At 36.4% G+C, this 22291-nt stretch overlaps 1 protein-coding gene across 9 annotated transcripts in view; it reads right to left on the bottom strand.

Annotated features, from left to right (window-relative positions):
• The window catches only part of MARK1 (microtubule affinity regulating kinase 1), a 164758-nt gene that overhangs the window by 21054 nt on the left and 121413 nt on the right, over positions 1–22291 (bottom strand). For 7 of the 9 annotated variants that reach the window (XR_008617023.1, XM_024130567.3, XM_024130571.3 and 4 more), the window contains exons 7-10: positions 17828–17884; positions 12385–12621; positions 12178–12297; positions 698–797 (exon numbers count right to left, since the gene is read on the bottom strand). Coding sequence is in view for 8 of the 9 variants with exons in the window: in XM_024130567.3 (XP_023986335.1) it covers positions 698–797; positions 12178–12297; positions 12385–12621; positions 17828–17884 (514 nt within the window). In the remaining variant the exon portion in view is untranslated. Of the gene's footprint in view, positions 1–697; positions 798–12177; positions 12298–12384; positions 12622–16369; positions 16502–17827; positions 17885–19316; positions 19721–22291 lie in introns of those variants that run through there. The other 2 variants (XM_055084027.1, XM_055084028.1) reach the window with 2 other exon arrangements.

Here is a 22291-nt window from a genome sequence, read left to right as displayed (position 1 = left end):
CAGAACACCTTCTCTCTCTCTCAACACACCCTCAGCCACTCATGGAGTGGTTTCTCTCATCTCTTAACAATTTCTGCTTTACTCTTTGGAAGGCTTGAATCCCACAGTTCTTCTGATCAGATTCCTAACACCCTACAATGCTCCTCCTCAGCCATTCTGCCTTCAAGCCAGACAGGAGATGACTCAACTGTGAGTTGCTGATGGCTCTGGGAATGAAGAGAGGGAACCGGTTGGGAGTAGAGCACTGACTGCGTGTGGGAGGATGGACCCTGCTGAGATAGTGGGAAACAAAGGGGGAGCCAAAGTGTTCCTCCCTCTAACTCAAGGCCTCTACGTTTTTGGTTAAAATACATGCTACGTTTTGCTGATATTTATCAGTCTGATCAGTGCTGATACTTAAATCAGTCATTTCCCCTGTTAGGAATTGCTGAAAGAAAAGAATGAGGTTTATCTACATTATCTCAATTTTTATATCACTGTTGCCAACAACTGGTTTAGATTATAATATATGAGAACAAAATAAGGAACTTGAATTTTGCAATGTTTAGTGTATATCTGGAGAAAGAAAAGATGATAAAGCAAGTATTTTTCAAATAAAAATTGCTTCCCATTTACATTTTAAACACGATTTTGGTAGACTAAAGGACTCTCACTTTTAGCCTAGGGACCACCCCTCTCACAATACTTAAATACTTACCTATTCTTTTTGTGTCATTGAAATCTGGTTCAGGCTCAGCATATGGCTTTAGTTCTTCTTCTTCATGACCAACATTCATCCATCGATCTTTCATTATTTGCTAGGAAATAAACTCTACATTATGTTTGGCCAATCAGAACATTCAACCACTTATATTAGCTCTTTTTTAGTAAATGTGAAATTTATTGGTTCAGTCAACAAGAATCGTGATGTTTTCAAACTAAAGTTACTGTTTCTAGCTTGATTAGCAGGTCAACAGGAGGTGTAAGTTTTGGGACGTACTTATATATCTTATGACAACTCTAACCGTCATTCCACACACTCGCCAAATGAACTGATTCAAAATATACTGCCTGCTGTCTATGCTCCTCTAAAAGGAATATTTTCACATTTGAAAATTTTAACATAAAAACCTACTGATTTTAACCTCTGCTTCATTTTTACATTTAAGATTAATGAAGAGATTTTTTTTTCCTGGTCTTCTACCAAATATATACCTGTAATTTTAAAATCATCACTTACTACAACATTAGGAAAGAAGAGATCATGGAAAATGGAAATCAGAGTTAGTAATGACAATATAGCTCAGAGAATATGGGAAGAGAGAACAATCAAGATTTAAGCCTGGAATTAGGAATTAGTAAGAATCAGGGTGAAAACAGACGTTGGTGTGCATTACCAGAGTCCAATTTAAGCTGAGACTGTGAAACAACAGTCAATCCCGGGCTGTTAAAAGGCAACCCAGAGGGGGCAGCCTATGGAATGAGGAAACTACTGGCAAACCATATATCAGATAAGGGGTTAATATCCAGAATATATAAAGAACTCCTACAACTCAGTAACAACAAAAAACTGCCCAAGTAAAAAAATGGGCAAAGAACTTGAATAGATATTTCTCCAAAGAATATAAACAAATAGCCAACAAGCATATAAGATGCTCAACATCACTAATCATCAGGAAAATCAAAACCACAATGAGATATCACTTCATATCTGTCAGGATGGCCAGTGTTGAAAAAAACGAAAATAACAAGTGTTGGTGAGAATGCGAAGAAACTGGAACCCTTGTGCGCTGTTGATGTGACTGTAAAATGGCGTTGCTGCTGTGGTAAACTGTATGGAGGTTCCTCAATAAGCTAAAAATGGAACTATTATATGATTCAGCAACCCCACTTCTGGGTACCTATCCAAAAGAACGGGAAACAGGATCCTGAGGAGATATTTCATACCCATGTTCACTGCAGTGTTATTCAAAATAGCCAAGATGCAGAAACAATCTAAATGTCTGATGGATGAATGGATGGATAAAGAAAATGTGGTGTACACATACAATGGAACATTACTCAGCCTTAGAAAAGAAGGGAGTTCTGTCATATGCTATAACATAGATGAACCTAGAGGACACTGTTAAGGGAAATAAGCCAATCACAAAAAGACGAATACTGCATGACTCTACTTATATAAAGTATCTAAAACAATCAAACTCATAGCAACAGGAGGTAGAATGGTGTTTGCCAGGGGCTAGGAGGAGGGGGCAAGAGGGAGCTGTTGTTCGATGGTACAGAGTTCCAGTCCTGTGGGATGAGAGAGTTCTAGAGACTGCTGTGTGATGCTGTGCACATAGTAAACACGACTGTGTGTAATGTACACTTCAAACTTGAAGGAGGATACATTTACGTCTGTTTTTTATCACCCACAAACAAAGGCAAGCTAATGGGGATTCTGTATTAATTTAGAAAATTTTTCAACTTTTTATTACTATAGGATTCTAGGTTTTCATTCAAGAACATTCTAGGTGCTGATACATTAATATTCTTTTTCTAGGTCCTGCAAAGTATATTCTCTACCTCTAAACTTTATTTGCCAATATTCAACTAATTAGAAAAATAATTTTCCATACACAGATTTTTGAGGCTAACCTTGACTCCTCAGGTACCTTCCCTTCAACTAATAATATTTACCCAAAGTCACTAAGCAAAAGACAGGTGCTCCAGACCAGATCTCTGATAACTGGGGTCTATAAGAATACTGCTGTGCCAGATGGGAAGATTTTCCTAAGGGTCTTGGTCACATGATACTGATATATTTTCATTAAACTCTGTAGATAGTTCATATATGCTTAAAGTATGATATGTAGACATATAACACTTAAAAGATTATCACTTTCTTTTTTCGTAGTTGTTATACTGAGATATACTTGACATGTTAATTATATTGAGATATAACTGACATATAACTTGTATTAGTTTAAGGTGTACAACATGATTTGATATATGTATATATTACAAAATGACTACCACAATAAGTTAAAATCCATCACCTCACAAAGTTATAATGTTTTTTCTAGTGATTAGAACTTAAAATCTACTCTCTTAACAATTTTCAAATATATAAGATACAGTATTGTTAACTAGTCATCATGCTGTACGTTACATCCCCAGAACTTATTTATCTTATAACTGGAAGTTTGTACTTTTTGGCCATCTTCCTTCATTTCTTCCATCCCCTGCCTCTGGCAATCACCAACTTGTTGTTTCCATAAGTTCGTTTTTTTTTTAGATTCCACATATAAGTGAGATCATATAGTATTTGGCAGTATTTCCATCTTGTTTCCACTTCTGGGTATTTAGCCGAAGGAAATGAAATCACTATCTTGAAGAGATAACCTGTACCTCCACGCTCACTGCAGCATTATTTACAATAGCCAAAACATGGAAGCAAGCTAAGTGTCCACTGGCAGAAGAATGGATAAAGAAACTGTGGTACACACACACACACATACACAACGGAATATGATGCAAGACATACTTCTTATAACCACTTTGAGCAATGGTAATTTAGGTACATTATCCAACTAATTTAAATCAAAGTAGACTCACTACCAATTTTAAAAAATAACAATGCTATCACCAAGTCTTTAGTGATCATTCATGAATAAAGTAAAAGTGTCAGGGAGGGTGCACATCAGGAGAAAAAAAAGATTTACAAAGCAGAGCTGTAAATTCCTGCCACATGATTTTCCAAAATATCAGAGTCCTTCCTGTTCCTCATCTCCCTCCTCCCAAATGGTATGTCTGGCAGAAGCCTAGACAATAATCAGGCAGCAGCATCTGCAGAAGGAAAATTTTGCTGTTGGCAGAATTTCCTAGGTTGCATGGTGAATACATAAAAATCCTCAAAGAATATGATGAACCACTTAGGACAGCTACACAGTACAGTCAGCCCTCAGTATCTGTGGGTTTAGCATCCTCAGATTCAACCAACGATAGATAGAAACTATTCAGAAAAAAAAAATTCCAGAAAGTCCCAAAAAGCAAAACTTGAATTTGTGACATACCAGCAACAATTTACATAGCACTTACACTGTATTAGGTGTTATAATAATCTAGAGATGATTTAAAGTATATGGGAGAATGTGCACAGGATATGCAAATACTACACACCATTTTATATACGGGACTTGAACATCCATGGACGTTCCTGGAACCAATCCCTGTAATCCAGCCCATCTAGTCCTTGACAACTTTACTCACTTCTGCAGCTGGACTGCACAAATATATGGAGGTGGCAGCTCAGATAGTGCTTAAAAATGGAAGTCTTGAAAAATGTTTAAAACAAATCTATAACATAACACGACATTATAAATTAACTATACTTCAATAAAATAAATTTAAAAAAACAAAAAACAAAATCTATAACAAACCCCACCTCGCCACACAAACACATCAGTACAAACAAAGGGATCTAACTGTCCTTTTATCAACACACTACATTTTCGTGGCAGCTCTCTGAATGTTTGTTATTATGATGATGAATGAGTGGGCAAACAAGAAAACTAACAAACATAAGCTAGACATAAATACTTCTGGTTTTTCAAATGAGCTGAAGTTAAGTCCTTAGTGATGTTCTCAAATTTAAAAGCACAATATATATTTTTTAACATCTTTATTGGAGTATAATTGCTTTACAATGTTGTGTTAGTTTCTGCTGTATAACAAAGTGAATCAGCTATACATAGTAAACAAATATCCCCATATCCCCTCCCTCTTGCATCTCCATCCCACCCTCTCTATCCCACCCCTCTAGGTGGTCACAAAGCACTCAACTGATCTCCCTGTAAGAGCACAATATTAAGAGTTTGAAAATAGTAACCAATGGAATGAGATTTATAAAGAGTAGAATCCCAAGTAAGTGGAGGTTAGATGCTGGAGGAGTAAGTAAGAGGTTATCCTGCAAGGAGGAATTGGAAGAGAGGCAAAAGCCTGCGAGCGATCCAGGCAAACAAGAGCAGGGCATGTGGGGGACGGCACGTCAGTATGACTACATGGGGTGGGTGCTGGAGCAAGACCAGGGTGGAAAATTAATAGGGACCAAACCATGAAGGTTCCTTTCAATTGGATAAAGGATACCTTTGAAGAGTGTGATTTTGCAAAGTCTCTCCGGCCAGTGTGTGGAGAGTCATTCAACACTGGAGACTCAGAAATCCACTAAGAGGCTTTAGCTGGAATCTAGGAGGGAGAAGATACCAGCCCGCTCTAAGGACAGGCAGTGGCAATGGGAAAAAGACATTTTCAGTATTAGGCTGGTAAAAATCAACAAAACTCTGTGATTGGAAGTGAGGGGAGAGACGAAAGAGCTCAGGAAAAATGAAGGCGATGATGAAGCTTCTGGTTTAGAGAACTGAGTAGAGGCTGGTACCATTTACTGAGACACCGAACTCGGGAAGAGAAGTCAAAAGGACTGGGAAAGATGGAGTTCAGGTTTAGACAAACTGAGTGTGAGGTGCTTTGGCATATCCAAACATACACGTCCTGTCAACACTTACTTTATTCTGAAGCCCAGGAGAAATCTGGGCTAGGGATGGAGATTTAGAAAGCAGCCAGCAGATGATGACAGAGTGGTGAGATTCTCTAGAAGAGCGAATCGAGTGAGAATGAAGACTAGAGCCTTAAAGAATGCCAGCATTACCAGCATGTAAGGGCTGGAAAGAAAAGTAACCCCAAAAGTAAATGGGGGGGGGCTTCCCTGGTGGCACAGTGGTTGAGAGTCCGCCTGCCGATGCAGGGGACATGGGTTCGTGCCCCGGTCTGGGAAGATCTCACATGCCGCGGAGCGGCTGGGCCCGTGAGCCATGGCCGCTGAGCCTGCGCGTCAGGGGCCTGTGCTCCGCAAAGGGAGAGGCCACAACAGTGAGAGGCCCAAAAAAAAAAAAAAAAAAAAAAAAAAAAGTAAATGGGGGGAGGAAACAACTGCACAGAGTGACATGCAAGGCAAGGCGAGAGTTCTTCAAAGAGGAGGCAGTTGTGTCCTGTGAAATAAGGTGATAACTAAAAACGTAATCTGTTGTGTTTACGACAAAGACAGGTGAGTTTACTGAGGGTGGCTTCCCCGAGTGGTGGAGATGGGAATCAGAAGGCAACGCACAGAGGCAAATGGACAGATGAGAAACTGGTGACTGCCGGTGGAGGTACTTTTTAAAAAGTCTGGCCAGAAAGGGGGGAGCAAGAAAGAATACTGGATGGGGACTGTGAGGTTGAAGGATGCCTTTTTTAAAAAACTAGCGGCTCTTTAGGTATGGATAAAGGCTGAGGGAAAGGAGTTAGCAGAGGAGGTTAGGATGGTACAGAAGAGAAAGCTTTACTGAAGGAGTAAGGTACTGAGAAGGCACATCACACGTGCTAAATCCAGCACAGGAATGAATGGGTAAGTCTTGGACAAGAGAAGACACCTCTCCACTGCAACAGGGAACTAAGGAGGTGGGTGGGGTTCAGACAGTACCGTTAAGAGTATGGTGGCAGGAAATGAAGAGTTCATGACTACCGGTTTCTGTTTTCTCAGTGGAGTAGAAGATAAGGATCTTTGCCTGGAATGTTTCCCCCTATTTTTTCCACCTAAGTTCCTTTTTATCTGTCTTACAATGTCCACACAAAATCTGGGGTCCTTCTATCACTGTCTTTCATGGTACTCTGATCTTGGCGTACAATTATGCAACCTGTCATCATGTAAATATTTTGTGTTTACCTGTTAATTATCTCTGCTATTAGACCATAAACCCAAACAAAGAATGACCTGCATCTGATTTGCTCAGTATTGCATATCAAGCACCTAAACATACCCAGCACTTAAATGCTCAATGCATATTTGTAGACTGAAGGAATAAAACCTCTTGTCTGTGTTACTCATCTGTCTTTCCTCTGTGTTCCCATGGAACTCTGTATATTTTCTATTGTGACTGTTATCACATTCTACCTTTTATCACAGCTCCTTCACTATATTTAAAGTCCTTGAGGATAAAGACTGTGCCTTGTACTATCTTTCTCAGCACAAATCCTTGTTTGTTGTTTTTGAACAGGGCAGTGTTTTAAAATAAGCCTGGACAGAAGCCTTGACTAAAATTAAATGTAGAGAAGAGATTAACAACAAGAAGACAGCTTAGGAAGTCACTAAAATGCCCAGGAGATAGAGAACAGAGAACTGAACTGGACAGGATGAAACAGAAGAGAGAAAACCTGTAGAGGCACAATCTATAGCACCTGATGACAAAATTCGTTTTGAGAATGAGGGAAAGGATGAAATCCAAGAGGGGTCTAAGGATTTTAACACAGGTGCCGGGAGGAATACAGTATCCTTAAGTAAAAAATACAAGAGCAATAACAGATTTGATAGTGGAAGACAAAATATTAAAATCAAAATTAAGATAATCCAAATTTTCTGATGTTTCTCAATTAAATGGTGTGTATTTGGTGCTCATTTCACAACCATTATTATCTGTCCACATCAAGGAAAAATATATATGTGGACTAAACCCTGAGGTAATTTGTCTTTTATCTGGGGAAATAAGATTTACTCATAAAACCTGAAAATATTTGAATACACAATAGAATTAACTGTTCAGGATTGTGCTATTAGCAGTGAGTATTAATAAAGACGAAAAAGAGTAACTTGCAGCGTGGGCTGGAGTTTTCAGGGAAGGAATCCCAAGAAGTTAGGAGGTGAACTCATTCTCCAAATATAGGTAATATCTGGACTGGTGAACAAGTGAAGGCAGATGTGAGGGGGGAACAGTGAGGCATCCTCTCCTTTGACTTGGAACAGAGGTAACATGCACTGAAAGAATAGGAGATAAAGTGAGTATCCTCAGATGATGAATTTAAACTTGATCTGATAGGTAATGGAGAAATGCTACATTTTATTAATGAGGAAGATAAGCAGCATTTTAGAAACAGCACTAGGAAAGGAACAATCTGAGGAACACAGAAGGAGCACTGACTCTGCTAGTCTTCACACAAAATCAGATTTGAGGCCGGGCTGATGCAGGGAAGGTGGAAAATCACAGTGAAAAGAAAAGGCCGCTGGGCAGTGATGAGAGAAAGAACACAGTTTCGCTTTCCCGTCTTAACTGTTCTGATCTCTGGGGGTCGCCGAGTTCACTTAGCAAAGTTTGTCTCCTTAAAAACTGTTGTGTTTCAAAGCAAAATAAAAATAATCTGAGGAAAAATTTCCTTCAGTAAAAGGAATGGGAGGTAACAGTAGGAAGCAAGAAGATCTGCTTAAGGGAACAAGTAGCAGAATTAACTCCACTAGTTCTAAATCTGAAGGTCTTTTAGAGGAGTAAGGCACAGAGAGCAACAAAATAGGGATAGAGGAAAGAGAAGAGCATGTGGAAGTACCTGTCTTCAGTGTGTGAACCTCACGCCCACACAAAATTCCTCCATGGGAATCGCAGAGTTAACATTCAAAGCCAAGGGGGAAGTAAGTGTCCCCAGGAAATGGTGGTGCTGGTGACCGCGGAGTTCATGCAACCCTATTCCCGGTGGTTTCAGGCACAGTGTAAACCACTGGCCAACACACTGCACTAGACCAGTTGAACAAACTAGTCCATTTCAGATTTCATTTGAGATATCTCAACATGAGAAACAAGAGGTCCAACAAGATTCCAAACTTGAAGCAAGTTTACCCTAGCCGTCACTGTCACTGAACAGAAATGACTACTTGCTGAGAAGTTCTAACAAAATAATTGATTCAGATGAATTCTAAAGAGTTAAACAAATTACCAATGGAAATATACACCCTACACATAGGTCCACACTAAAAAATTATGGACTTTAGGCTGCCCAGATGAAAATAATTTTTCTTAAATGGTTTCAACGTTTGTAAAGTATACCATATGCTTCTGAATTTGTACTTAGAAATTTTCATTAGAAAAATGGTTATTATTATTATTGTTTTTTGCTTTACTGTCACTTGAACTGGGCAGACACAAGCAAGATTTTAAAGATTTATCTTAGCAGCAGCTGAAAAAGGTGTTAAAAGTAAAAATAAATACTTTTGAGGAGGACCAAAGGTGACGGAGAAAGGGCAATAATGAGGAACTTTGCTTTAGGCTCAAATTTTGTTATTATTTTGAAAGGTAACACAGTTCATCTTACTTAAGGACTGGAAAAATGAAAGAATATACAAAGAGCGGATAGCAGGAAAAAATTTCAGTATCTTTCTAAAAAAAATCCAGACACGCCAATATTCAAATAAATAGGAAAAACCCCAGCATACAACATAAAACACAAATCCTTTGAAAATCATGTGTGATACTGTCCCCCCCATTATGAGTACAATTAGGAAGAGGTGACAGCACTCATATATACAACCTGAAAGAATTATATTAACTGTTTAGATCTAGAAGCAACTATGGGTCAAGCAAGTAGAATGTGAAATTATTTAAAATAAAGATTCTTTAAATCAAACTTCAATATTAGCAAATTATATAGTGAAGACTAGAGTTTCATCAATAACTCATGATACTCAACCAACACCGAAAAAATACATCAAGTTCCATTTCTTAAAATATGAGAATTAACAGGGAAATATTTCATATCAAAATGTACAAAGCTGATACAAGTCTATAAAACTGATTAACCAGACTCCTTTAGACAAGCAGTTTAGGGACACAGAGAGCTTACATATGAAGAAGGACACTTAACCTATTCATTAAAAATATTGAGCATCATCTCTAATGAAAGAAATACAAATTAAAGCAATTATGACAAACTGTATTACTACCATAAAGGCATCAAATACTAGAAATTATTTTTATCCAATACTGAAACAAGCTGTGCAGAATATGTACCTTCAAATGCCTTAGGTTTTTGGCAATGATACACAGGACCTAGCAGACTGTTTATACCCTTTGACCGAGTAATTACTGTCTGGAGAATTTATCTAAGCATACGTCCCAAAGGGAAAAAGTACATCACATTATTTTTAGCAAAAACAATGAGAACAACTCACATGTAGAACAAGCAGAGAATAGTTAAACTTTGATACATAATCCAAGGAGAACAACATAGCTATTGACAGGGAAGGCAGTCACTCTCATGATAAAGCAAAGAGTACATACTAAAAACGTTTAAGTTTAAAAAATAGAATGCAACATGACATGAAAACATTATTACTGAAGAAAAATTTATGTTTACACACTGAAGACTGGTGTTTTGAAAATAGCTGCTTTTTATACTTCATGGATTTTTTGGTTGTAAAGTTGATAATAAAGTAGGTATGAAAATAAAAGTGAAGACTAATATAATTTTCGACATCATTGTTATTTCAAGGGGAGTTTCTTAAGATTTGGTATAAATAAATCTTTTTTTTTTTTTCCAATGGTGTCAGGTTTCTCTGGAAAATCATTTCTGGGAATTGTGAAGCAGACCAGCCTTTGTATGGTGATATCTGCAATATTATGATAATATTTCCAATGTAGACTCATGGTTCCGTGGCTGGAAAACTTAATTTTGACAAGGTGGAACAGGAAGTTCCAGACTATATTCAAATAACATCAAGTTGAGTTTCTGATGAGCAAATGTTTTCATAATAATAACTTGCTTTTACATTCAAGTCGGAGAATTCTAATACTTTAATCCTTCATATTTTAATGCTAAGGATGAAAGACTTAAATATTTGGCCACGGTAAATTAATCATAGTTAAGACACGAAGTATATCTTATCAATCGTCCATAGAGATTTGTAAAATCTACTCCCCCCAAATAATTTTTGTTCTTTATGGTCTTTTTGTTCCTCTCATTAGCTGAGCTGATGCCTCAACTCTGGACATTTTGTTAAGTGACATTCAAGTAAACTTGGCTCCAGTGATAAAAATGGGTCATAAAGCAGGATCAAAAGAGACTTATGTTCCTATAAAATTTTAGAACTTGTATGAGTGTCAACAATTTTAACTATTTCACACAATTTTCCATTATAATGGTTGAAAGTAAGTTTAGAAGAGCGGTAATATGAAAGTGGGCTTTTTTACTGCACAGATTTCTCTTTTAAAACATTACAACATATCCTTCGACCCCCAAAGAAAACAGACCACAAAAATCATAGGAAGTAACTAATCACATTTAAACAAACAATTCAGTAAAAAATATCTGATAATTGATTTACTGATATAAAACATTTAAAATAATTTCCCAATGGAAGTCACCATCCCTTAACTTCCATCGAAACAACATATTGTATCTTTTAGTGAAAAGTACTGTGGTAATACAATTACAAAGCCCAAACTAACCTGAGAGCTCTGTACACAGGGATAGCTCACCATAAGGCTGCCTCCTAACCAGCATGGAGTCCATGCCAGAAGGCCCCCATTGCTACACTAAAAAAGTACAGTTTAAATGAGGTTAATTCTCTGAATTTTCTACCCTATCTATTAAGGCAAATAAATGAAGACAAAAAATACTAGTGAACAATACATGCTGAATCTCTGAAATTATCTTAGTACAGGCTAAAATATTCTTAAAAACAGATGGGCAAAATGCTTAATAAGTTGTTCTGACTGCAGTGTCACAAGGAAAAGAGATTAGACATTTTGGTTATACGAACCTCTGATGTCACTGGCTGTAACATACTTAGTACTTTTTTAACAGCGTCTGTTATTATAAATAACCTCACATATGCGGAATGTATGTAGGCAACACAACAGTGTGGTAAGAAATGAAATACCTGTTTCCAATATGTTCTACTTAAATATTTGCAAATTTTCTGTACTGATGTTGAGAGGGTTCTATCAAATTTTTTACTATCAGATACAGCCATGAAGTATTCACTGGATTCAAATTACATTATCTTCTTTTATCCTTGAAATATCCGTACTTACTAAATACAAGGTTTCTATATTGGACCAAGCAATTTGTGACAGAGACTAGGTTTTCCTTCTTCTTCAACTAAGGCAATTTTATCCCTATTTTGATGTTGTTTTAATTTAAGACTTCACTGCAGGAAATAAGAGTCTTTAGCCAAACCTACTGCACAACCTTTAAGTAGTGAAAGCATCATGTGACTTTCTCTAGCTCTAAATAAAAGACAAATGAGATGATGTGGCAATTTTCCTTAAAAAACGTGGGGAAAAATTATTGAAATAATGCTCTGTAGTTCCTTGAATATTTTAATTGTTAGACTTTAAATATGGAGTGGAAAAAATTACTTACTTCCAAGCTGCCTCTCTTGATTGGATTCAGCACTAATAATTTCTTCAGGAGGTTTTCACAGTCGGTGGACATATAGAAGGGAATACGGTACTTCCCTCGTAAGACTCGCTCCCGCAGTTCCTTACAAAGCAAAAGAAAGCACATATCACTGGCTTATGAAATCACTGTGCTTGGGGATAGAACATTAATATCAAATTTAGCTGATACCTTTAAATTCTGGCCATCAAAAGGCAAGGAGCCACTGACTAACGTGTAGAGAATGACGCCGAGACTCCACACGTCCACTTCAGGCCCGTCGTACTTCTTCCCTTGGAAAAGCTCAGGAGCAGCATAAGGCGGGCTTCCACAAAATGTGTCCAACTTGCTCCCGACTGTAAATTCATTACTAAAACCAAAGTCAGCAATTTTAATATTCATATCAGCATCAAGGAGAAGGTTTTCAGCCTAAGAGGAAAATAATAAAAAGGACAATGTAAAGAGCCTACATAAAATAAAACGTTCATTATAATTGTTTCAGATCTCAAACATCTATTTCTTGCCTCTCATTTTTAAGTGTAACATCAAATTGAGAAGCCCAGTAGAGTACTTCAATGTGTAACTTCTCAGAATTACATTTATATAAGACTGAATTTTAACACTAGATAGGAAGGCTCCATTTATATGCATATATGTAACTGTTTAAGAAAGGTTATTTAAAAACCATTTTCTTCCATAGGTCATTTTAAACCTAATTTTTTTCCTCATGGTAAGAAACATCCTGGAATTGAACCTTAATATGACCTATTCTAAAGAATGTAAGTCAACATAACACTAATCCATCTTGGGCTTAAACCAACAAATTTACCCAAATATGCTGTTTTAATAGAGTATCACTGGTTAATGCAAGCCTCAAGCATATATTTAAACTAACTGCCAGTCAGGGGTTCTATGACTACTAAATTCATTCCTTGTCCTTTCTTGCAAAATGCATCCTCAACAACGTTCTTTTCTCAGTAAAAGAAAACACAACACAGCCTCCATTAGATCTTATCTGTTTTAAGCCTCCTTTTGCTTTTCTAAAACTAGATTCTCTTCTAGGGGTTTATTATGGTAGAAAGAAGTGATTTCTCCCATGTTTTAAAATACCGGTTTTCTAAAATCTTCCTAAATCAGAATCATTCAATGACAAAATTTAAATGTACCTTTCATAAATGCAAGCAATTCAATAAAGGATTTGCTTTTGCACATGTTTTGTTTCAAACTCTGTTACAACTGACAGACTAATGAAGTTATAGCTTAGTTTGTAGATATGTTTTATCAGGTTACAAAAAGGAGTAAAATTTGACTAAAATGAAAATCAGAGTTCTCTATAGTGTATACCACTGGAGGGTCCAACAGTCAGCAGACCCAGGAACTTTGCCCATCATATAGCTCTTCCCTCACCTAATTCCTTCTTTTCCTTTTTTAAGGAATACTACCTTGGGATATTTGTTTTCATCTTGTTTCAGAAAATACACATCTAACACCCAAAAATATGCAAAAAATGTGGTATCACTTATTACGTAAATATTATAACAGCACACAGATTTGGGAGATTTATATTAGATCTTAACATTATGGACTGTGCGACAAAACCAGGTTACTTTGATGTTCTGATGTAAGGGCCTGGTCACTGTCGATTTCTGAGGCTGTCTTGGAGCAAGCTAGACTTTTCCTGGTCTCTCTAAAGATGTCTGGATGGATAGAAAAGTACCCAAGGCTGCCTCAGAAGAGGAGAGCTGGAGAGGGTTTTGAGGTTTCCTCCCAAGAGCATACAGGAAACTCCTGGGTAATGAACATGATTTTTTGCAGATATTTTCCATATAAGAAATGAGATGACAAACTAGGAGTCAAACACACAGGCAGGGAAATAAATAGCCCTCTTCTTTCTCTTTCTTTGAAGCAGTGATTTCCCTTAAAATAGCTGAGGGAGGAAACAGAAATAGAAATATTTGGAGCAGGAGAAAATCTGTAAGCTCAGAACAATGGAGCCAAAATACAGGATGAGACTTTCAACAATTATTTAGGACAATGTATTCAAATATAACAGAAACTAGTGCTAGTAATTGACAGAGGCAATGGGAAAAGAAGTTGGAAAAAAAAAAAAAACAACTCCTAGGTATGGAATATGCAAGTTAACTTTGGAAAAATAGAGAAAAAGGAAAAAAAAAAACAACTTTCTTAGACAAGGAATTTTCTAACTTCATTCAAAAAAAAAAAATCCATTTGGCCCCAACCATTTCTTTCTTTTTTTCAATTATTTTATTCTTTTAAATAAAAATTATGTATATTTAAGGTATAACACATGATAATTTGATATACATACAAACAGTGAAATGATTACTTAAGTCAAGCTACATACTTCCTCACAGTTACCTTTTTTTTGATAAGTGTGATGGGAACACCTGAAATCCCTCTTAGCAAACTTCCAGTATTCAATACAGTATTATTAACTTTTTGGATTAGACATCAAAAGCTCAGGCAACCAAAGCAAAATTAAACTAGTAAGACTACATCAAACTAAAAAGTTTGTGTACAGCAAAGGAAACCATCAACAAAATGAAAAGACAACCTATAGAATGGGAGAAAATATTTGCAGACCACATATCTGATAAGGGGTTAATATTCAAAATATGTAAGGAACTCATGTAACTCAATAACAAAAAAAACCCAACCAGATTAAAAAATAGGCAAAACACCTAAACAGACATCTGATTTCATTTCCCCATGAAATGAAACATGGCTCCCATGTTCACTGCCACAAACATTTCCTGACTATCACACATTTCTTATTCCAAAGTACGCTAGTTTATACTAATCATATGCACTCAATATTCATAAAAACATTTAAAACTTTCCTTATTTCTTTGAACTTTAATGTGAGGATAAGCACTGGCTCTTACATCAGACAAATCTGGATTTGTGCCCTGACCCTGCTTCTGATGGAATGGGGCCTCAGGCATTTGTAATTAGGGACAAAGTTCCTCATTTATGTTATTAAAAGAAGGTAATTAATGGAATCAAATCCTCTAGTCTTTAATGCTAGATAACTTCTCATCCACATTTTCTTCATTTCCTCAGTGAAAATACTGCCTTTTAAGAAAACATTCCTGGGCTTCCCTGGCGGCGCAGTGGTTAAGAATCCACTTGCCAATGCACGGGACATGGGTTTGAGCCCTAGTCTGGGATGATCTCACATGCCGCAGAGCAACTAAGCCCGTGCACCACAACTACTGAGCCTGCGCTCTAGAGCCCGCGTGCCACATCTGCTGAGCCCGCAAGCCACAATTACTGAAGGCCACACGCCTAGAGCCTGTGCTCCACAACAGGAGAAGCCACTGCAGTGAGAAGCCCACGCACCACAACGAAGAGTAGCCCCGCTCGATGCAACTAAAGAAAGCCTGCATGCAGCAACGAAGACCCAATGTAGCCAAAAATAAATAAATAAATAAATGTATTAAAAAAAAAAAAAAGACAGGTACAAATTATTATGTATTAAAAAAAAAAAAAAAAGACATTCCTATGATTTATGTCAGAGCATGTTTTGCCTATGTTCTCTTCTAAGAGTTTTATGCCTTATATTTAGGTCTTTAAACCATTTTGAGTTTATTTTTGTGAGGGTGTGAGGGAGTGGTCTAATTTCATTGATTTACATGCAGCTGTCAAGCTTTCCCAACACCATTTGCTAAAGAGACTGTCTTTTCTCCACTGTATATTCTTGCCTCCTCTGTCTTTGTCATAGATTAACTGATCGAAGACATGTGGGTTTATTTCTGGGCTCTCTATTCTTTTTTTTTTTTTGGCCGTGCACGCAGCTTGTGGGATCTTAGTTCCCCAGCCAGGGATCGAATCCAGGCCCTTGGCAGTGAAGGTGCCGAGTCCTAACCACTGGACCACCAGGGAATTCCCTGGGCTCTCTATTCTGTTCCACTGATCTGTCTGTTTTTACACCAATACTGTTCTGATTACTGTAGCTTTGTAGTACTGTCTGAAGTCTGGGAGGGTTATGCCTCCAGCTTTGTTCTTTATCCTCAGGATTGCTTTGGCAATTCTAGGACTTTTGTGGTTCCATATAAATTTTAGGATTATTTGTTCTAGTTCTGTGAAAAATGTCATGGGTATTTCGATAGGGATTACATGAAATTTGTAGATTGCTTTGGGTAGTGTGGCCATTTTAACAATATTAATTCTTCCAATCCAAGAGCATGGGATATCTTTCCATTGCTTTGAATCATCTTCAATTTCCTTTATCAATGTTTTATAGTTTTCAGCGTATAGGTCTTTCACCTCCTGGTTAAGTTCACTCCTCAAGGCAAAAGAAATAAAAGCAAAAATAAACAAATGGCACCTAATCAAATTTTATAAAGTTTTTGCGCAGCAAAGGAAACCATCAACAAAATGAAAAGACAACCAAAGGAATAGGAGAAAATGCTTGCAAATGATGTGACCAACAAGAGGTTAATATTCAAAATACACAAACAGCTCATACAACTCAATATCAAAACAAAACAAACAAAAAAATGGGCAGAAGACCTAAACAGTTATCTCTCCAAAGAAGACATACAGATGGCCAAGAGGCACATGAAAAGATGTCCAGCATCACTAATTATTAGAGAAATGCAAATCAAAACCACAATGAGGTATCACCTCACATGGGTCAGAATGGCTATCATCAAAAAGTCTACAAATACTAAATGCTGGAAAGGGTGTGGAGAAAAGGGAACCCTTGTGCACCGTTGGTGGGAATGTAAGTTGGTGCAGCCACTGTGGAGAAGAATATGGAGATTCCTTAAAAAACTAAAAATAGAGCTACCATATGATCCAACAATCCCACTCCTGGGCATATATCTGGAAAAGACAAAAACTCAATTCAAAAAGATACATGCACCCCAATGTTCATAACAGCACTATTTACAATAGCCAGGACACAGAAACAAACCATGTGCCTATCAACAGATGACTGGCTTAAGAAGATGTGGTGTGTGTGTGTATGTATATACACACAATGGAATATTACTCATCCATAAAAAAGAATGAAATAATGCCATTTACAGCAACATGGATGGACTAGAGAATATCATACTAAGTGAAGTCAGAAAGAAAAAGACAAATATTATATAATATCATTTATACATGGAATCTAAAAAATAATACAAATGAATCTATATGCAAAACAGAAACAGACTCACAGACATAGAAAACAAACTTATGGTTACCAAAGGGGAAAGGAAGCAGGGGAGGAATAAATTAGGAGTATGGGATTAATAGATACATACTACTTTACATAAAATAGATAAGCAATAAGGATTTACTGTATGGCACAGGGAACTATATTCAATACCTTGTAATAACCTATAATGGAAAATAATCTGAAAAATATATATATAACTGAATCACTTCACTGTATACCTGAAACTAACATAATACTGTTACTATAGTATACAACTATACTTCAATTTTAAAAAAAAAGAAAGAAAATACTACCTTTTATAAAAAGTTGCTGCGAGAATTAAATAAAAACTAATTTCCTTGTACAGTGCCTGGCACAGTTAGGCAATCAAAAAGACAGCTCTAATATTATCACATATCTGTTAATAATTAAGAAATTTTTGTTATAAAACCAATCACTTACCTTAAGATCACGGTGAACAATGCACTTCTGATGACAATACTGTACAGCAGATACAATCTGAAATAAATATTTGGATAAAAGATTCAAAATTATTATGGTAAAAACATCTCAATTTTTCCCCAATTATCATTCCAATTTAGAGAAATTACTAACTTGGATTTTAAAGTTACGTTTATCAATTTCACTGTTCCTTTATTTCAGAAAACCATACGTATTAAAGCTATGAAATTTTCACTTTTAAATGTGGACAATGTGGAAAAGTAGTATTCTCTTGCTAAAATACACTAAAATATTTGTCAGAGTCCATGAAGACTTCTTTATGGGTTGTTATATTTCTCTGTTTACATGATACAATGTATACACTTTGTAGTTTTGGTCAAATGGTTTATCCCACTGTTGAAATAAGAATTCTGGCACACATGAATCAGCATTCCAAGATAGCTGGCTCAAGTTCAAAATGCAAAACTCTATTTTAGGAATTATATTACATGTGTTCAAGGCATGTTTGTTCAGGGAGGTCAACTGACCAAGAATTTATCAACAGGGTATTTAGCAATACCTTATTTTTGTCTCTTCATATAGGAAAAATTTTTGAGCCTTTAAAGGAAACCTAATTATCAAAAGAAAAGAGGTAAAAATGAAATTTAATCATAAACTTGCCACTAATTCAGCTGGGTAAAGCCTTCCACCCTTGTAACTAGATTTTGTACACCATCTTAATTTTTAACCATTACATAGGGTTCTTTGGGGATAAGCGCTAAACAGGAAAGAACCCAATGGTTAAAGGGCCAAAGATACAAATGAGAAACAGGTTATAAGCAATTCTATGATAGTTATACGCTTTATTACATAAAATAAAGAAAAGGAAACAATCTGATAGCAATCAACTAAGAGTTACTTTGTACATATAAGTATATCTGATGTATAGGAGGGCCATTTTAATGCACAGCAGAACATTCAATTCTGTGGATTCAGTTAAACGTAAACACAGTTTGAATGTTGAATATTGGTTAGGCATTTACAAATGGGGACAGAGATGAGATTTTTGAAAGTGTAAAGGTGATGTGAAGTATGACCATGCTCACAGGATACTGGTTAGAAAAAAAAAAACTTCAAAGTAGTACAAGTGAAACTGATATTTCAGTATTATAAAATTATTTTAATGTATATTAAAATGGTTCAAAGACAGAGAAGACATGAATTCAAAACAAAATCAACACACAGTGAGGAAGATGTAATTCAATTAAATTCATTTTGATTCAACAGTCAGTTTATTGAGTGCCTGCTACGTGCAAGAAAATGTGCTGGTTGCTAGGGGAATACAAAAATGTGTTCATGCACGCTGCCTTTCAGGAGCTTACAGTCTGATTAGGAGGAAAAAATATGTTTATGAGTAACTATACATACTACAAAGTAGAATCATAGAAGCAGAGGTACAAAGAAGTTAGGGAATCATAAAAGATAAAGAATAATCTCAGTTACTAGGTGATATTTGATCTAAGCCCTCCATGAAGGATAGTAAAATTTTAAAATGTGGATGTTTGGGGATGGGGACGTAGTGGGTAAGGTGGTAAAATGCACTGATTTTTTTTTTTAGTTTTTGGCTGCATTGGGTCTTCATTGCTGCGTGCGGGCTTTCTCTGGTTGTGGCGAGCAGGGGGGCTACTCTTCGTTGCGGTGCGCAGGCTTCTCACTGCGGTGGCTTCTCTTGTTGCGGAGCACGGCCTCTAGGTGTGCAGGCTTCAGTAGTTGTGGCACATGGGTTCAGTAGTTGTGGCACACAGGCTTAATTGCTCCACGGCATGTGGGATCTTCCCGAACCAGGGCTCGAACCTGTGTCCCCTGCATTGGCAGGTGGATTCAAAACCACTGCGCCACCAGGAAAGCCCTGCACTGATGTTGAGGCAACACAATGTATTTGAAAAGTAGGTGAGAAAATGGTAATTCTGGGAGTTAAAACCCTGATAGACAAGTTGGTAAAAGTCTCTGAATGAGCAGGTACTACAGAACCATGAACTGTGTTTGAGCAAAACAATTGTGAGTGATTATAATCAATTTGAGGTGTGAGTCCTCCAAATACAGCAGAATCCTACAATGAATACATGTAGTATTCGTTTTCTTAAGCAATATGCTTCAAAATTCTAATAACCAATTTTCACCACGTAATTAAGAGAGACATACATTTATATGTAAATATTAATACATCTTATTGAACATACTATATAGGCTATAGGATGCTCATACTATAAGGCTATTTTTGTATCATAGATGACAGAACTTTGCTGATAATGCTATTATCTTTTTCAAGTCCTCTTCTCTTGATACAGTGAAGAAGGCATGCTACAGATAATGATTGGTTTACCAAACATGCATTTCACATTAGACAGGATAGTTTCTATGAAAGCAGTTCTATAGGCACTTCTGGAAGAAAAATCTCCTGAGTATTAAAGACTTAAGAAGGGAAAGATAATTAATAATATCATCACACTTATCTAGTAGGGTACAATTTCTGCCATAAAAGAAGCTCTGGCTTCTGACTTGCTCGCTGCAAGAACCCCCATGCACAAGCCCAAGTTTTACTGCATTATTCTATGGCCAGACCCTCCCATCTCAAAACATTCTGTACCTCCACAAATAGGATGCAGAAACTTCCCTAAAATCCTTTTGCTATGGATCTTGAAAACATGATTGACAATCAGTCCTGCACTGACCCTAAGACCAGACATGTCAATGTTTTGCCATGAGGTGCAATTGTGGAGGGAGGATGCTTTGCAATTATTTATACGTGGGTCAGGAATTCCCAAGCTTTAAGTAGCAGCCTTGATACTGGAAGGGTTGAATCAATATTATGATTTTTCTTGCAGGTCCTCAAATCGTAAGGAAGGCAGAGGCATTGTATGGGCAATGACTGCTAAATTGGTCTTGAACTGTCCTAGTGTCTCTGCTATATTTAATGGTAGGGTCAAGGACATATCCTTACTAATACAGTACATTCCCTTTCACTGTTAAAGTTTTTAAAGTAATTTTACAAAATACAGAGCAAATAAAAATAAAAGTAAATACACATTTATTAGAGTTTTAATTACACCTATAAAGAAAAACTTAGCAAAAATAAATTGAAAAACAAATATAACTTTTTGCCAAATAACTATAAAATTGTGTCCCCCTGGTTTTTAAAAATGTGAGTTGGTTACCTATTTAATTTGGGGGGAACACATACAGATAGTAAATACATTTAATATTTATAATAAATAGATAATTATTTTTAAATTGTCATTGTTTTACATTTTTAAATAGCATTCATTTAACACTCAACCTCTGATTTGATTTCAAAGTAATCCAGACTTTATTTTTAAAAAGAGCCAATTAGTAATTATTTGGATCTTTATGAAAATATCTGTGTCCCAGCCTGCTATCCTGCTCCCACCCATGTGTAGAGATGAGTAAGCTCTTTAAAATAGCACCTTCTCTAATTCCATATAGTACCAGTATAATTTCTGAACACAGTATGTTTTTAATAAATAAATAAAACCAACTGACTAAAAAGAATAAGAGTGAGTAGTGACAGTCCTTAAAATATATATTAAAATCCCAATGGAAATATTTAATGTCAACTGGAATTTTCTTCCTAATACTAAAACTAGTGTGACTGAGATGGAAAGAACAATGACATTTAAAGTGATGCCTGTAGCTCTTTACTTAAATTAAGTAAGCCTGGACCTCCATTCCACGGTAGAAAAGAATTTAACAATATGTAGCTGAATACCGTTCAATTTCTCAATGTTGCTTCCTCATTACCAGTTGTCTTTAGATTCAGCTATTTTAAGTCAAATGCTCCTAGGAATCTATCCTAAATATAAGGGCTATGTTTATCTTTGGTCTAAAGCATTTCATGTATATTGTTCCAAAAAGTAATGATTCTGTGAGATATTAATAATAGAGGTTTCGCAAAATAAACTCACTCCACGATCCATCTGGAGAATGCTACGTCAAAAAAAAAAAAAAAAAAAAAGCTGAACAGGTTTTTTTCCTCCCATCTTCTTCAGGACTTCTCCAATTGTTTATATGTTAACATATATGTAAAATCTCACAGAGGAAGATTTCACATCAGTAGTCAGTGTTTCCCAACCTTATCGATTACAGGATCCCTTTAACTGTAGAATAATGTTTACAGAAGAGATACTGAACTATTTTTAAATGAATATTTTAAATTCACTTAGGTAAAGTTTGGGATATAGTAAGTTGTCTGTTGAAACTTTACTTCAGTAAATTTTGTGGACAATTTACAATTTATTAATTGTCATTTCTACAGTAATTTATAAAGTATGATAATTTTAAATACTTCATTCCTAAACATTAAAAACAAAATCTTAGGGCTTCCCTGGTGGCGCAGTGATCGGGAGTCCACCTGCCGATGCAGGGGACACGGGTTCGTGCCCCGGTCTGGGAAGATCCCACATGCCG

The sequence above is a fragment of the Physeter macrocephalus genome, chromosome 4 (genome assembly GCF_002837175.3).
Source record: "Physeter macrocephalus isolate SW-GA chromosome 4, ASM283717v5, whole genome shotgun sequence".
NCBI lineage: Eukaryota > Metazoa > Chordata > Mammalia > Artiodactyla > Physeteridae > Physeter > Physeter macrocephalus.
This window is presented reverse-complemented; position numbering and strand designations above follow the sequence as displayed.